Below are 14133 nucleotides of genomic sequence, written 5' to 3' on the forward strand. Positions count from 1 at the left end.
GGCTGCCCAGGCAGCCCCAGCGCTGTTTAACGTGCTCTGCGCCTTCCCTCTTTTCGCACCCAGCTGGCTAAAGACCTAGTGCATCCCTCCCTGGAGGACGAGAAGAGAAAGCACAAAAAGAAACGGCTGGGGCAGAGCCCAGACTCCTACTTTATGGACGTGAAATGTCCAGGTAAATACTTGTAGTTTACCTGTTCTGCAGAGGGGAAAAAAGTCTGTATATTGCTTTGGGTTTTTTAACAATACAAGTGTTTCAACCTTTTTCAAAAGTTAATTTAAACAGTCAGCTTTTAATTTTCTTTTCTGCATGTCTGGCAAGTAGGGAAAAAGCCAAACTCCCAGATTTGCATGTATAAGAAGCAAGATTAAATGGATGCTTTAAAGCATCCATGGCACAAGTTTCAAATAGAAGACAACACTGTTTTCCTTCATTTGTAAGTTGGTTGATTCTGGAAGGGCAACCGGAAAAACTTTCACGAGGCTATACATAGGCATACTGGGACTTTACATAAAAAGTAAAACATAAACAACTGCCTCTTGCACGTGTTGCTGTTAAGGTGTCACGTAAGCTGACATCTAGCTCATATTTACAAGGATTATATTTAAGGTGTCGCCTGTGTCCGCTTTTCACAGATCTTCATTACTTTGGCTCAGAAATTGGCAAGTGTGGTAACTTGCCTCCTAGAAAGTGCTGCAGTGCAAGATTATAGCAGTTAGAAAATCCATAGACTTACTTACAGTAGTGATCATCCTGACTAGAAGCAGAGAATTGTTGCTGTATTCAGGTTTTCTTATTATCTTAATCTTTCTTAGTAGCTTAGGTTTCTAAGAAGCTGTGAGACATTGTTTTCCATCTAAAAGTGAGGTAAATTTATTAAAACTCTTTGAAAGTAAAATGTGGTTACTGTTAAACAATACATAGTTGAAGGCTATACCACTGTTTTAAGGGGTTTTTTTAACTTTCTTCAAACCAGTGTACATGCATGTATATATTAAGATACAGTTAATGTCAACATAGGTGCATAGGCCATTGGTTATTGTCATTATTATTGGATTAATTGGTTATTGAGTTTGAGGGATTGAGCAAAGCAAGGAAAGCTTCAGTGATGACGGAGTCCTAAGCATGAGGCACTGAAAATGTCAGACGGCCTTATGCATCATTCCATGTTGTTGGAAGTTGCTACCTAGTTACCGAAATGGATCGGGCTCCTTTCGCTGCAAAATCCACAAAGGTAAAAACTCTTCAACATGGAAGTTCACATTCATGGGGTAGACAACAACATTTGCTATGGTTAAATTTTAGCTGCTAGCAGTTTTTTGCAAACGTTTGTGCAGTTACGATTTGCGATTTAAACAAAGCAGAAATCTGTTATGCTGTCAAATGGGAGCTCTCTCTACCAACCAGTTCTCTTGTCAGAGAGCTTTCTGAGGACCTTCCTCACAATGTATATATTTTACCTTACCTTTCTGGTCCACACATGCTGAAAATAGAATCTATGTTCACCTTTACCTATTTGTCTATTTTTTATATCTACATCTACATTAAATTCTTTACAAGTTTTCTCTCTCCTAAAATTCCCCTTGGCTAATTAAAAACACTTCTCGGGGAAAAGAATGAAAGCAGTGAAAATCCCTTTGTCCAAGCCATGTATGAGAGTGATTTTGTTCGTTCTTAAGTCATAGAATTTAAAAGTTGTAGACAAAGCATTGCTGATGCCCGTTCTTGGATCTGGAATTAGTGAAGTTATTCTGTGCAGGTCTTCTCTTTTAAATATGATGCTAGCTTTGTAGAATTCAGCCAAGCACATGCCTAATGTGTACCAATTATTAAACAGAAAGCAAACACAGATCTGAACAGCAGTGTTTATATTCACAGCTGCCAGACTTTGTCAACAGCAATGTTCTACTATTACAAGTTAAATATTTCTCTAGCTAAATGGGTTCTTCTGTTCAGCAGAGAAGGCTGGTCTAGAACTCCTTGACTTTGCAGGAGATCTACTATGGGGCTTGTCAGCCATCCGGCCGTGTTGATTTTCATACGGGGAGTTGTAGCAGTTTAAGTTAACTACTGTGTTTTCATATGCATTTTAGTAAAAGCAAGTACTTCAGACCACAATAACAACATTTTGCTTTGTTTTACTTGGTATGTTCTGTAGTTAAACATAGACCCATTTTGGGGTAAGTGTATTTAGAGTATCTGATACAATTATGCATAGAATAAAAAAAATCATAGTAGAAATACTTAATGAAAAGTTTAATAATGTTGTTTTCCAGGATGCTACAAGATCACCACTGTATTCAGCCACGCTCAGACAGTAGTTCTGTGTGTAGGGTGCTCAACTGTCCTGTGTCAGCCTACTGGGGGGAAAGCCAGGCTCACAGAAGGTAAGGGGCAATGTAAACATTCCACTTACATAAATGCATTTATTTACTTATAGCCTGCAACTATTTTAGCTTTGATTTTGAGAACTGACATTGGAATGCTTATTTTGCAAACTGTTTAAAGTTGGCTAGTAAAAACATTGTTAATAGGCCCCAAATTGCAAATTTTTCTTCAGATGCTTGTTTTTAAATGGCTATCCAGATATGCCAGGCAGCTAAGCAGCTACATTGTGATCAAACACTTGATTTTAAGTGCTTTGACTTATCATTTCCTTTAGCCTATCTGTAATAAATACTGCCTATTTAATTCTAAGCCAAGTTGAGACTGTGAAAGCACCGTGAAAGGGGTAGGGTACTTTTGCCAGACTAAAGCAATTCTGTGCCACTGCTAGGCACTGGTAGCTTGCCTGTTTGTTTTTGAACAGTAGTACTGTAAGGTAGTTCCATGGCTCATGTTACTTAATCAAAATTTATTTTGTATAAAGCATAAGGGAGCAAATAACCACTGATAGTTAATGTAAAGATAACTGATGTTGCACCAGTATCTTGAAATGCAACCCAGTGTCTGAGGTGTATGAAAGACACTGGTAACACTTGAGGGTTTAAAAAAAATTAAAGAACAAATGTGGATTTCATTAATGTTTTGTTTAAAGGACAAAAGGTAAACGTATATGCAAACTACATATAGTAGTACTTATACCCTGTACTACAACACACCTGTAGTTTATATGAGGACAGAATACCTGAAGCAGTTGAAAAGGTATCGGCACTCCTAGCAGCTGCTTCAGTTCAGGGTTTGTATCACTAAAGGATGGAACAGTAGACTCAAATTTTAAAAGGCATCCAGAAGAAATGGTACACCTTAGCCTTATTTTAAGATCAGTTATGTGACAGCCTCTTGTGGTACATGAAATTTAAACTTACTGCGTGAGTTTTCATACTTAAGTTGGGTGGGCAATTTTCCAAGTCAGTCTAACCATTTAAGGACTATTCATATCAACATTCATGCAATTTCTTTACAGGATGTTCATTTAGAAGAAAGCAACACTGAACACTTCAGCATGTGGTTTTGGATCTGCGTTCCTGAAAGCCTTACCAGTTTAAAAATGCCTGTTAATACAACAATGTAATTACAATTGATTTTGTAAAAATTACACGCTACTGGCGACTCATGAGCTGGAATCTCTTTTTCAGTAAATGAAGTGCAAGTTTTTCCTGCAAGTTTGCAGACAACTGAGCTCTATTTTTATAATTTTACTTTTAAACAGTGTATTGTTAATTGGGTAGTGTCATTTAATGTAAAAACCTTGGAATTGCTGCATCCTTCCCCTCATTAATCATCAACTACAGCAGTGTAATGCATATGGTGACAGAAACTACTGTAAGAATGCATTTTGTATACTTTTGTTACTGCAGCTACCCTAACTGCAAGGGTTGCAAAGGCTAGACAGATTTAAAATGGCTCATTTGCTTATAGCATTGCTTTAGTCCCTTTACCATGTTGAGTAACATGGCAATAAATAAAAATAGAAAGTTACTTATGTTCAGCTGTTTTTCTGGAATGCGTGGTTTTCCCCTCTCTCTAATCTGGTCTCAAAACTGCATTTGGTATTCTATATTGAGATTTCTATACAAAAAAAGAAGAGGAGTCTTTTGCAAAACACTGAAAGCAATCAGTATAGGGAAGGCATATAGTATATAAGCAACTGTAAGTCATCAAACTACACTAACAGCTGTGAATGATAGACAGTCATTAAAAAAAAAACTAGTACAGCAAACCCATGCATATTTTCAGTACTAAATACTGACATTAAATAATTACCTTTTTGCAATGAGGAAACAGGTTTTTAGTTAGCTTTTAAACGCCATCCCCTTCTAAATGGCTGTTAAAAGGGGATTTTTTTTAAATCATGAGAAAACACATCTTACATGTATCTTATTTTACTGAATAATATCTCAAGTTATGTATCAACATCACTTTCAAAGTAGCATGTGTCTTGATGAGCTAACTATTGTTGGGAATTTCTATTTAACCTGTATTCTTTTTACACTTTAAAAACTTGTATATTTCTAGTCAATAAAAAACCCCAAAACTTGGTATTACACATCTGTTGCATTTGCAAGTTTTATTTCAGTTAATTCAAATAGCGAACACTTATAATTACCAGATGCAAAAAGTAGGTGTTTGATACAGAAATAGATGCACCAACTTAGTATACATGCCTTTTAAGAAAAGTACAGTTTTATGTCAGTGCCATACTGCATTTTCACAATAAAGGTTAATTTAAGAGCAAGCTTATAATGAAACCTGCTCTTAATTGACCAGTTTCCCACACTTAATGCCAGTCCATCAAGTAACTGGTTACAGAACAAAGATCGAAGTAGCAATATTAATTCACTTGTGACCTGAATACATGTGCTAAGGCCAGACTGATTCCTAGTCTCCCATATCTCTGCCTTTTCTTCCTCTGCTCTGGAAGATAACAATTCATGACTAAGTAAATACCAAATCAGAAAATGTCAGTGACCTATTTTGTTCCAGGTACTGGAAGATTAATTTTAGACATCATAGTATCTCCAATACTCTACATGTAACAACAGAGTTGTTTTAAAAATCCTTAAGTTACAGGAGATACAGTATAAAGAACATGGTATGCACGTAAGAAGTTGGTGACTAAACATACTCTATAAGGGGAGTGAGGCACTGTCATTAATACCTTGGTGTTAGAAATGCCTTAGACACTTCTTACCATTATGCACTTTCATACATACTTCAAATATTTACATTTACTAGTGTTCAGTCATAGGCAGACAAGCATAATGGTAAACCTACGCCTACATTCTCAGTCTTTGTCTAAACCCAAACATAGTAGTCAGTGAGTGAAACTGATTTTCTCTCAAGTATGCAAAATGGCTTTCAAAAACAATAAATACCATTTGCAAAACAGATGCATCATAAAAGTATGTTATAAATCCTAAAATAACAGTTACTTTTCAGATTTTCTGTATTTAAAACATAGTATTTGGTCTATTTCTATTCATGTATTCTTCAACATGAAAACACCTCAGAACTACTTACTCTTGTTCCCTGTGTAAAATGGGCAATGACTTCTGCTGCTGCATGTTTACCCAGCTAGCATGTGCTCAAAACTGGAAAAAAAAAAAAAAATGTTGCTATTGTAGAAGACGCTGACCTCCAGTACTTCTGTATTGGAACTGTCAAACAATATCAAAGACTTCAGTGGAAGAATAGATAATTTATTGCCTGACTAAATGAAAGTTTGTTCAGAAAGGTTCTCTGTTGTCTCCACTGATTTGACATTCTTGAAATAAAGACAGCCCATTATTAATGAATAAAGAAAGTGAAGTTTTGGTGAGTGGGCCAGAAAACCCAAGCAAATAGTTTAGGTGTAAACTTTTACTGTTTTAAGGCACAAGAATGATAGTAATTATGAAGAGTACTAAACCAGTCTTAGTAGCTTCAATTAAAAATGTAGGTAAAACACTGATACCTCAAAATACTAAATTTCCTCATTTGTCAGTCTTAGCTAATAAACGTTATCATAGGCATACTGGAAACGGAGATGACAGCATGTTGTCTCATCACAGGGCAGGTAACAGTTGCAAAATCAATACTAAAAGCACGAACTTGGGAAAGAGGCAGGTAAGGCTACCTTCTGCTAGCTGTTATCCAAGACCTCATGCTTCTTAAATTCAGAGAAGCAGAGCTGCTAAACAGTGCAGGGATTTAAGTATTCAAACCTTTCCTGAAAGATATTTTATTTTGTCTCAGCCTGGAAATACCGTCTGAGGAATATATAAAATTAACATGATGTTATTGTATTCCTACAGTAAAATTGAAGATTAGGAAATGCTTCTTTGGAACTCTATTGCCACTTCTTGTTCAACCTTGTGCAAAAGTAACTCCTTGAGGCAGGTCTCCAAATGGAAAAAGGGGTGGTTTTCAAAAAAACCTCTCAAAGTCTCTGAGACTTCTACTACTGGCTTCAAGAATGGGCTTTAAATTTTATTGAGTTATATAAGTTCCTGTATCTAAAGGAACATCTACATTACAGAATACAGTGCCATTTCTGGCTAGCAAAGTTATAGCACGTGTATCATTCAAAAACAATGAGACAGTTTGACACCTTACCATGTTGTGCTGTTCGGGCATATTCATCTGTGGAAGTAATACCCTTATTTCACAGTAAACTAGTTTCACACATTCCCTGTGCGCAATAAAAATGGGAGAGAGGACATCTAAATAACAAATAGATTTTTTACTTACATTACTCTAGTTTCATTCTTTTCTAACTCTTAATAATCCACAGCTCTGACAAAAGCATACTCCTGGTATAAATCTGCATTTTGGAGGTAGCTTGCAAGATTTGGGTTTTGTCAGGGTTTTTTTGCTTTTTAAGCAAATAAGAAAAGCGCTACATGAAAATAGAGAAATCAACAGTAAAACCATTTTTTCTTTAAAAAGTAATACTGAAGAGTTTTGGCAGACTGTGAGAATAACAAATTACATCTTTGTGTGCTCAAATCAAGATGAGAAATTTTTTTGGAAGTTTAACATTTAAGGTAGATAATTTGTTGTTATACTTCTCAGTGCAAGAAACCAATGCTAGTTTTTTTAACCTTGGTCAAGTGTTTGACTGGATGAGGAAAAAGAACCCCTAATACAATGATAATTTACACAGGTATTACAGGAAGTCAAATTTGACTGTTACATTCTCCTTTTCTGTAAGTTAGGAACTTCCCTGAGAGATGAATTCCAGTTCCACATAAGTTTAGCACCACTAGCAGAAGTTAATTAAGTGAATTTTTTATGCTTTTTCTTCACGTATTCTTAGTGACCACAGAGTCAAATTCCACCCTTCTCCATTTGTTTTTTGTTTCAATACAGTGAGTTCAGTTACACGTATCTTTTTAATCTATGTATTTACCCATTTTTCTTTATCAAATTCCCTTGCAATCTTTAAGGCAGTGCTGTTGAGTGAAACTGATTGCATATTGCAGATAATACTAACAATTACTCCTCTAGGTGGTGCCACTAGCCCAGTAGCTATAGTTTCAGAGTCCAGCTCTTCAGGGAGAATCAGGAGGACACTACTCGCCCCCACTGCACCACCCGTATGAGATGCATAGCGTCTCTGCCGTCTGCAACAGCCATATTGTTGGTTTTTCTCTACTACAGCCCAAGCCATTGCATATTTACCATCCCTGTCCCATGATACTTCCGTTTTTGGCACTGGGGTCCACATCATTGCAACTGTGTCTGGTTTGAGGTACCCAGGAAGAAGTTTGCCATTAGTGTTTTTAAACTGTCCAGCTTGATAACTGTATAACAAGGCATTTCCAAATTTCAGAAGGTCACCTACTGACGACAGAAAACCACCACCAGCCCACTTGTAAGAGTTGTCCACATACGGTGCATTTACCAGCCGTCCCTTTTTGTTGTAAACGTAACACCTAAAATTCAAGAAAATTCAACTTGTCATTCTCAGATACTATGCACAACGATTTTAAGCTGCCCTACCTTAAAAGAACAATCTGAGCACACATTAGCTTGTTCTCATTAAACATTAGAAATTTTCTAAAATATATTTTTCTTAAATAAGTTTCTTGCAGAAAAATCAACAAGAAATCATAGAATCATAGAATCACTTTGGTTGGAGAAGACCTTTGAGATCATCGAGTCCAACTGTTAACCTAACCCTGCCATCCCACCACTAAACCATGTCCCTAAGCACCTCATCCATCCTTCTTTCAAATACCTCCAGGGATGAGGACTCTACCACCTCCCTGGGCAGCCCATTCCAGAGCCTGACAACCCTTTCGGTGAAGAAGTTTTTCCTAATGTCTAGCCTAAACCTGCCCTGGTGCAGCTTCAAACCATTCCTCCTCGTCCTATCATCTGTTACCAGGGAGAAGAGGCTGACCCCCGAAATTCAGATGGGAGAACAAAAACTAAAGGTTAGAAGCTTAGTTTCAATAAAAGTGCTCACCCTTCTACTTACTCTTAGGGTATACCAAGAGTAAAGGCAATATACAAATAAGAGATGTGACAGAAATCTGTATATCTGCCAGCCCAGGATTTTTCTTAGATACCTATACCTATAGATTTAAAGTGCGTTAAGAAAGAGGAATCCTACAACTACTCCATGATTATCAGACACTGAGCTGAAATTTCACTGAAGTCTTAGGTGTCTGCTCTGAGGCAGTAGTTTCCATTTATGACCAATTTCCCCCCACTGCCCCATTACAGATGCTTGCAACAACTGAATAGTCTGGAACTACTAAGGAAAATGAGAAGCATGAAGGAGTCTTGCAAAACTTGTCATTAAAATACAAATTAGAAACATGTACATACACACATTTTTAAAATATACACATATATAAGTACTATAAACCTTGCATTCAACATGTTCATCACCATTTTCATTCAAGAGCATTTTAGAAGCCAAACTTCTAAAAAGTTTGAGTCTCATTTTCATGAGACTTTTTCCATAACCTCCTCTTGTGACTCAGTTAAAATCCTTCTCCTGCACCAAAATTTAACAGGCGAGTCGGTAAACCAATTTCAGGGCCCAGACAGGTAGGTCAATAAAAGGAGACTGGAGAGAAAGACAAGAAACTCTACCCTTATCCACTATATTGGAATGGATTATCCAGTTAGGGAAATTTCTCTCTTTTTTTTTTTTTTTTTGTAGTTTTATTTTTTTAAGTTACTAAAAAGAAATCAATTGGTAAAGGATGTTCTGAATTTTAAGTCTAGTTAAAATTGATATTACAATTTAATATATGCAAACCTTGTGTTACTGTGAGACTCTTACAATTCCACAGAACTCCACAGTATATTAAGCAAACCAAGGTAACTATATATTGTAACATAATTGCCTAGTTAGTCCTTTATTCTACTCTATTTACACATACCTGCTCATTTGTATCCAAAATAAATGCAAACTACAAAGTCACCCCTGCCACCCCCCTCATATATACTCTTGTAACAGGAAATACTGATTTCCTATTCTGTAATTTTACATGCTAACTACAGAACCAGTATCATAATGCTAACATAAAATCAGTTACATGACTAACTTTGAAATAACATAAGCCACTTCATTTAAACACCTGGAAAAAAAACCCAAACCAAACCAAAGATCACGCATTCTTAATTCAGTTTGCTTAATAAAGATAGAAAGAGCAACAGTTGTTGTGGGGAAACAAAAAGTTTACCTTGCTCTGTTATATATCATTGCTTCATTGTCATCTAGTACAGTCGATAGCATATCCAAATCACGAAACATTTTTAGCATGTAATCTGTAAATTTTTGTCCTGAAACTCTCTCCACAACAGCACTTAAGAGAGTAAAGCCATACGTTGAATACAAGAACTGACTACCTTGAAGAAACACAATGAGAAAGGCGGGGGGGTGGAGTTAAGACACGTGATGCTTAAGAGGAATCTGAAGGATAAAAATGTAAGTAATCACATGTGCAAACAAAACTATATATAGCAATGAATAATCAATTGAAAGACCCCATCTCCACCCCCATTTTAACATGATGTGAATCACAAGCTTATGATACTATGCCCTAGGAATTTCTGTAGCAGCAGACACAGACACTTCTGCTAACTGCAGGTAGCTCTGAGAACAGCGCTAAAAAGTTTTCAGGGATCTGCATGTACAGCCAGGTTTCATGCCAAGATGTGAAGACTGACATTTAACATCCTTTCCACAAGATTTACCATACCAGTTCTAACAAGGATATCTGAATTTGGAAAGCTGAAGCAAACCATAAAATTACTTCTTAAAAGATGCTTGCCTACTGTGACTTGTTTCTGTCTCTATATTCTAGAGATGGAAAGACAAGGGTAGTACTCGCTCAAGGTTTTCAAAAGTCTTGATCACTTTCATCATAGTGTTCCTAGTTCTAGTTTTCTAGTTCTAGAATATCCTGAAAGATTACATGAACAGTAACATGCATAAGACTATGTAATTTATTTACAAAACAATGTTTCTTCTTTTGAATCTCATTCTTGCACTAGTGCCTTTTATAAAACATATACATATTAAGCAACTGCCGAACTGCCTACAGTTGAGACAGATCCCTTACTTGCAATGGTTCCTAGAACTCTCCAAGATGGTAAGTGGTTAACTTCTCCCCCTTCCTACCCCTCTCCCCCCCTTAAATGCACGTTACTTACTGTTTATCAGCAATGCTTATCTTTTGCCTGCTAACCGAACTCATTTACAACTTACACCTGAAGTTCCTCAAAGTCCTCTCCAGAATTAACTTATAAATAATTCTAACAATAACCTCAACAATTCTGTGATTCTGTGGAATGTTTTAGCTCTAGTTCAGTGCCTCACTAAATTTTTTTGCTTTTGGTTCATATCTAGAGGGCCCTGAGCATGAATATAGCAAGTTGGTATCAGCTTACAAAATACTCTGTAGATACAAATTAGTTACCAAAATTATAATCTGCTTTAGCATTTATAAATTCAGTAACTGGTACATTTCATAGCTCTTACTGCATTACTTAGAGCTCCCAGAAGAAGTCTTATTTCTACCCGAGATCTTACTTACTCTTCTCCTGCATTATCTGGGACTCTTTGTATTACCTTTGAAGTCTTAGCTACCTCACATTTTGAATCCCCAGGATTATGGTGCAGATACACCATTAGAAGGTATCTATATAAGCATAATTCTTTAAGTCAGTAGATTGGTAAAGAAATCTGTACAAGACTTATCTAAAATTGAACTGATAAAAATCAGTTCAGTCTTCAAAAGTTACCTCATTTTAAGGCAATTACCTGACCAGATGGTTTGTGCAGAACAGCCCAAATACTTCTCTGTTGGGCTTTTAATGGGGCACAAAAAGAAAAACGAAAAAAAAGGGGGAAGAGGGAGAAGCAGAACAAAACAAAAACCCCACACAAACACTCTTTACTGGCCTCTACTGCCCTCACTGCATGTAAAACAATTTGAAACAAAAAATTTTACCAGAAGAGCACATTTTGGTCTAAATGAATAGAAACTCACCTGGTTTAAAGAACAAAGGATCATTTTTAAATATCTTCAGTGATTCAATCACACTTTCAAATTTTTCCTTCAAATAATACTCTTCTTGCTCAAATTCCTTGTCTCTCCTGCCAGGTTTTGAATTTCGGCTTTTTACCTCACCTTTGTGTTCTTTCCTCAGTTTCACAGAATCAGTCTTTTCAATCTCTTTGCCTTCTTTTTCTTTTTGTTCTTTATCCTGATAGGGTTTTGTTAGTTTAAATGCTCTGTTTGCCTTTTCCTTTTCTTCCTTTACTTTTGTAATATCTTTTTCATAGTGACGAATCCCACTCAAGTGTGAAACTAACAGTCTTGTTGTAATAGTGACCTAGGCAGAAAGAAATTTCAATGTGAGCTCTCTTCATTAAAGATATGATGCACACTAAATGATCAGAAAAGTAGAATTCAACATCATGAGGAACAGACAAGGAAGACCTTTCAAATGTCATGTATGTGAATTAGTTAAAATATATACATTATTAATGAATTAGTTAAAATATATACATATATATGTGCACACTACACACTTGATACAAAACTGAAGATGCAAGTTTCCAGCATTGCTTTTTCGAGAAGTAAACATCAGTACTTGTCTAAATGATTTTTGGTGTTTTACAGGAACAGGTCCAGATACAGGCACCTGTACACATATGGCTGTGCAACGACAGGAATGAAAATCCAAAAAAGCGTTACCAATAAACCAGTACGTACCTTTTCACCCTCGTACACTTTTTCTGGAAATTCAGGGACGTATTTCTGCACTGGAGCATCTAAATCCAGTTTCCCCTCTTCCCACAATTTAGCAACAGCCATCATTGTAAGACACTTGCTAATACTAGCAATTCGCATGATCGTCTCTGGCTTACATACCACACGGTTCTCTACATCAGCATAACCCAAACCTTTAAAAAAATAAAAACACTATGGTAAATACTTTACATAGAGACATGCCGAATTAATTATTTGCAGTGAAATAGATTTATTGGCCCTTTAAAATGTTTTTCCTCTATATAATCTGCGATGTGAAGCATTGGACTATATTCCTGCTCCTGCTTAAATTAAGTTAATAACATTTTAATGTAGTAGGAATAGTTAATCAAAATCTATTGTACTGGCCAATGGCATCCGAAGTTACTGCTTAAGTCTACAAAACAAACTTAATGATAAATAAGATTGAAGATTAAACCAAAGTTTACACTCCTGAGGTCAAATATTCAATGTAGAAAAACTAAAGAGACCAAAATCTAGACTGTAAAGTAACTGACCAAGAGTCATAAATAATCCTTTTATTGTTCTGAATTAACGGTTGAAACAGCAAAGGGTCCTATTTTATCAATACAGAAATTGAGAAAGGAAATTGCTCACAAACTTGTAGCAATTACCTAAGCTGTAAAGCTTCACAAACCAGTTGTTTCAACATCACTCAGCATTACTTCAGTTAAGAGACAGCTTAATAGTCTCCATACCGGCCTTTTCCTATGTAACCAACCCACAAGTCTGGTAGCATTATTTTCAAATTCTGTAACACAATAATTAAATATGTTGCCATTTACTCCTCCCATTTAAGTTGTCCAAAAAACCCAGAACACTTTATTAAAATGTTTCTGAAGACACACACACAGTTTGATGGGTTTTTTTAAATAAACATCAAATGTCTACATGATATGAGCAGTACTAACATATTCTATTTAAAACTAGCTAAACCGAGGAATCAGAAAAATCATTTGAAATTTCTAGAAGGATGACACCTGTTAGATCTAAGTACCTTCCCAGTAAAAATATACACCTCAGCCGACAAATGGGAGACAGATCATCAAATGTGAGCCTTTATTACTTCGACTGTTAAGTCAGTTCCTGCAGGGAGAACAGTTCTTTACCTTCTATATGCAATTCTACCAGATCACTGTACAGCTGTATGCCTGGAGTATAAGTATATTCAAAGACCGATATGACAAATTAATGGAAGGAAGGCTCTTAAGCATAACTGTTGAGACATACTAGCACATTCAGAAAGTTAGTAATTGATTCCTGGAAATTACTGACATTTACCAGAAAAAGTGTCACTGCATACTTCCCAGGCACCTGTTTCTGGCCACTGTGTGGAGATGGGACATCAAGTGGATGAAATCTCAGCCTGACTACTGTGTCCCAGTTGTCCCAATTTTTAAAACATTCATCGCTTCCCAACAGCATGCACAACTTCTGCTCCCATACACTAACCTTCTGACCAGACTTCCTTTCCGTCTACAGAAACTCCAACTAGTATACCTGGGATCCCTGCTTCATCCTGTCAAAAAAATGGACAGAAGACATTAAGAAAGATCTTTATAACTAAAGATCTTTTTTCTTAAAGAAAGATCTTTTAAACTAAAAAGCACCTTCTCCCAAGCCCTAAAAATGCAAAAGCAATCCTACAAATACACCTGCATATTGCTGTCACGTTGCAGTAGAAATTTTGTTAAATACTAGGTTGGGCTGAACTGGTACGAATTGCTTTAGAAAAGCAGGCATTTTAAGCCAGCAATTGGGAGAAATATATCTAACAACAACAATAATTTAAATACAATGACTTATTTCATAATTTAATTAAATTAGCAATTGGGACATGCAAGAAAAAACTGAATAGAAACAAAACATCACAGAGTTAATATGCAACACACAAGCTGCATCATTTATTAG

At 36.2% G+C, this 14133-nt stretch overlaps 2 protein-coding genes across 5 annotated transcripts; one reads left to right on the forward strand and one right to left on the reverse strand.

Moving 5' to 3' along the window:
- Positions 1-6: 6 nt before the first annotated feature.
- On the forward strand, positions 7-4455 carry RPS27L (ribosomal protein S27 like). Its single transcript, XM_035899534.1, has 3 exons — positions 7-172; positions 2275-2385; positions 3405-4455. Exons 1-3 carry the CDS (start codon positions 154-156, stop codon positions 3431-3433), a joined length of 159 nt encoding a protein of 52 aa, XP_035755427.1. The 5' UTR covers positions 7-153; the 3' UTR covers positions 3434-4455.
- A 97-nt stretch (positions 4456-4552) lies between these two features.
- LACTB (lactamase beta) lies at positions 4553-13746 on the reverse strand. 4 transcript variants are annotated; one of them, XR_004842667.1, is made up of 6 exons: positions 13675-13738; positions 12166-12356; positions 11437-11782; positions 9625-9790; positions 6536-7857; positions 4553-5532 (listed from the first exon to the last, which is right to left on the reverse strand). XR_004842667.1 is itself a non-coding variant. In XM_035899550.1 (6 exons), the coding sequence occupies exons 3-6, from the start codon at positions 12301-12303 to the stop codon at positions 7320-7322; spliced, it is 1188 nt and encodes a 395-aa protein (XP_035755443.1). In that variant the 5' UTR covers positions 12304-12356; positions 12837-12973; positions 13675-13746; the 3' UTR covers positions 6197-7319. The 4 variants fall into 4 exon arrangements, 3 of the variants coding, with proteins under 3 accessions (XP_035755443.1, XP_035755442.1, XP_035755444.1); XM_035899550.1 differs by lacking the exon at positions 4553-5532 and adding an exon at positions 12837-12973 and having other exon boundaries at positions 6197-7857; positions 13675-13746; XM_035899549.1 differs by lacking the exon at positions 4553-5532 and having other exon boundaries at positions 6197-7857.
- Positions 13747-14133: the final 387 nt, after the last annotated feature.

This window comes from Egretta garzetta, unplaced genomic scaffold, assembly GCF_000687185.1.
Source record: "Egretta garzetta isolate BGI_Z169 unplaced genomic scaffold, ASM68718v1 scaffold287, whole genome shotgun sequence".
NCBI classification, from domain to species: Eukaryota; Metazoa; Chordata; class Aves; order Pelecaniformes; family Ardeidae; genus Egretta; species Egretta garzetta.